Here is a 2914-nt window from a genome sequence, read left to right as displayed (position 1 = left end):
ATTCCTGCTCCACTCTGGAGGAATTCCACCCCGGCCACCCAGCCTCTGGATCCAGCCCGATGGCACCTCCTGCACCAAGCCTTCCATGACCTCCCGTTCAGGGAGGCCCCTGGTGACCTGCCCACGAAACTGTCACACCTGTTTCTCGTCACCCCTTGGGCTCGCGGTGGACAGTGGGCGCTGGGTGTCCATGGCCCTGTGTCGAGCCGTGCTTGGCACCCAGTGAGCACTGGGTCACTGGTGCTGGACACATGGAGGACTGCGGCAGGAGCGTCAGCCACCCGGTGTGTGCCTGGCACAGCTCTGAAGGCCATTTTAAACATGGCCCCTGCTCTCATCCTCCCACCGCCTCGTACTACCGCCCACAGATGGGGAGACGGGCACGCGGGGGTTAGGCAGTTGGCCCAGGCTCACAGGCCTGTAAGTGCTGAGCCGGGATTCAAACCCGCCTTTCTGGACTCCAGGTGGAAGGGAGGGAGGGAAGGGGGGGAGAAGGTGGAGGAGGGAAGGAGTGCGAGGAGGAGGCCGTCGGTCCTGGAAGTCGAGGAGGAGAATAGTGTTCAGGCCAACGGGTGGCCTTGTGGATGAGGTGGCTGGATCCCTCATGGTTGACTGAAACAGTTCAAGGCCTGGACCCCGCAATTAGAAAAACACATGGGGCGTGTGTGTGTGTGTGTGTGTGTGTGTGTCCACAATGCTTAGAGGGGAACGAACGTGCAATCTGTTTCACCGTTCTCGTCCAGGGTCCCAGTTTCAGGTCTCTGCTGCCATCTTTCCGGATAGCTGGCCGTGTGTGTCCCCGAGTGGCCAGCCCCAGGACCCCACAAGGGCCACCTCTGCCCCGCCCGACCGGGTTGTCAGGCGTGAGGCTGCGAGGCCCGCATGGCAGCACAAGACCTCCATCCCAGTCAGCCCCGCAGCCCGCCCTGGCCCCTGCACTGCCCCGAGCCCCCACCCCAGCTGTCAGTAGGAGGCCCCCGGCAGCAGATCAGAGCCGAGCACCACGAAGCCACACGCCCCTTGTCGGCGGCAGCCGGGGCAGCAGCAGAGGGGCCTTCGTCACAGGGTGGTCCCTGGACAGCACCACTGTCTCCTGGGGCAGCATCCCCTCTGCAAGGCGAGGGGCAGCCACCGAGGGCCCCGGCCCTCCTGGTGATGACCGTATGCAGGCTCTCCCGTCCCAGCACTGCGCTGGCTGTCTGCACACGCAAAGTCAGCCTTCGCCACGTGCGTCATCGCTTCCACTTTACTGCGATTCGTCACAGGGTGGTCCCTGGACAGCACCACTGTCTCCTGGGGCAGCATCCCCTCTGCAAGGCGAGGGGCAGCCACCGAGGGCCCCGGCCCTCCTGGTGATGACCGTATGCAGGCTCTCCCGTCCCAGCACTGCGCTGGCTGTCTGCACACGCAAAGTCAGCCTTCGCCACGTGCGTCATCGCTTCCACTTTACTGCGAAACACCCAGGCTTAGAGACCTTCAGGGGTCCGACAAGCTCGCATGGCAGTTGGGGTGGCGGGCCCCATCTGGGCCCCAGAGCCTCCTGCCGCTGCGGGAAGGATGGACAGGTGGGTTCCGCTGTGCCCCTCCCCGCAGCGGCGGGCCCACAGGAAGCACAAGCTGGTTTGACACTCATCGGTCTCAGCTTGCTTTCCCGGGGACCACCGGCGAGCTCTGGGTGGGCTTGCTGCTGTCCCTCCTGCAAGAGCGGCTAGGGAGGGTGGTGTCTCTGGCTTTGCTGAGATCTTTAAAGTCAAAGAAGGTGGCAGCCCAGTGCGAGAGGGCGTGGAGACTTGAAGGTGGGTTGCCACCTTCAGCCAGGGTCTCGGAAACCCAGGGGCCAGGCGGGCGGCCCGGCCTCCCCCGGGTGCCACTAGGTGGAAAGGAAGGGCCACGCGCCATGCAGCCCTTCAGCCCGTGTCCCCGCGAATGCGTCACCAGCTGCTCCTCCTCAGATTCTTACAAGCCTTTCCTCCGTTCCGTCTGCTCGGATGGCTCTGTTTTGAGTCCCTCGAGTCAGGGCGGACCTCTTTGGGCCATCAGCGTTCACCCGGGCCACCTCTCAAAGGTGACTGGCTCCCCGGCCCGCAGCTCTGCCAGGGTCCCAGCTTCCCACGCAGGCTGGGGACAGTCTACCCAATGCACTGACTCAGGGTGTGGGCGCCACCTCTGTAACCACATCCTCTCAGCGACATTCCCCTGGAAATCCAGCTTTGGCCTGGGGTGCCCCTCAGGGAGAAAGCCCTCTCCTCGGGTGGGGGTCTGCCTGTGTCCTGCTGCCGGCCTCTGTGGCTGTGGGTGGCTGAGAAGCACCGGAGTAAGCTCCCTGTCCCTGTCCTCTCACTTGGCACTGGTCTGTCTCTGGGGCCCATGCTCAGCCCTCTGGCCTCCTGTGGCTCTGCTCTAGTGAGAGGAGAGACCCCACCTTCCCCGCTGCGTCCGGTGGGGACATGCTGTCTGGGCCCAGGCTGTCTGGATCGCTGGCGCCTGGGAGTGGGTTCACTCCACCTGGACCCAGCCTGCCCCATGATTGCTCTGCCCTGCACGAGCTCCAGGCTGTCCGCTGCATGCGCCTCTGAACACGCCCATGGGGAGCACAGGGTCAGGACGGGGTCAGCCCAGAGGTGACTCCCATGGAGCAGGAGGAGGGTCACAGGCTGGTGGGCCTGGGGTCGCTGATGCCGGGTTCGCTGTCTTGCAGGAGCTGTGTCGCCAGCGCATGGCCCCGCGGCCACCCGACCGCCCCGAGGGCCCTCACACCTCCCGCATCAGCAGCGTCTCGTCCCAGCTCAGCGACGGGCCCGTGGCCAGCCCCTCGGCTCGGAGCACCTCGTCCTGGTCCTGGTCAGAGGAGCCTGTTCAGCCCAACATGGACATCTCCACCGGCCACGTGATCCTGGTAAGGCTCCTGCGGCTC

General features: G+C 65.0%; 1 protein-coding gene across 1 annotated transcript in view; it reads left to right on the top strand.

Annotated features, from left to right (window-relative positions):
• Positions 1-2914, top strand: part of PTPRN2 (protein tyrosine phosphatase receptor type N2) — a 447003-nt gene that overhangs the window by 354030 nt on the left and 90059 nt on the right. Inside the window, exon 15 of the mRNA XM_006143829.3 lies at positions 2699-2896. Coding sequence (XP_006143891.1) covers positions 2699-2896 — 198 coding nt within the window. The remainder of the gene's footprint in view (positions 1-2698; positions 2897-2914) is intronic.

Source organism: Tupaia chinensis, unplaced genomic scaffold (assembly GCF_000334495.1).
Source record: "Tupaia chinensis unplaced genomic scaffold, TupChi_1.0 Scaffold000110_1, whole genome shotgun sequence".
NCBI lineage: Eukaryota > Metazoa > Chordata > Mammalia > Scandentia > Tupaiidae > Tupaia > Tupaia belangeri.
The sequence above is the reverse complement of the archived record's forward strand: the minus strand, read 5'-3'. Positions and strand labels throughout refer to the sequence as shown.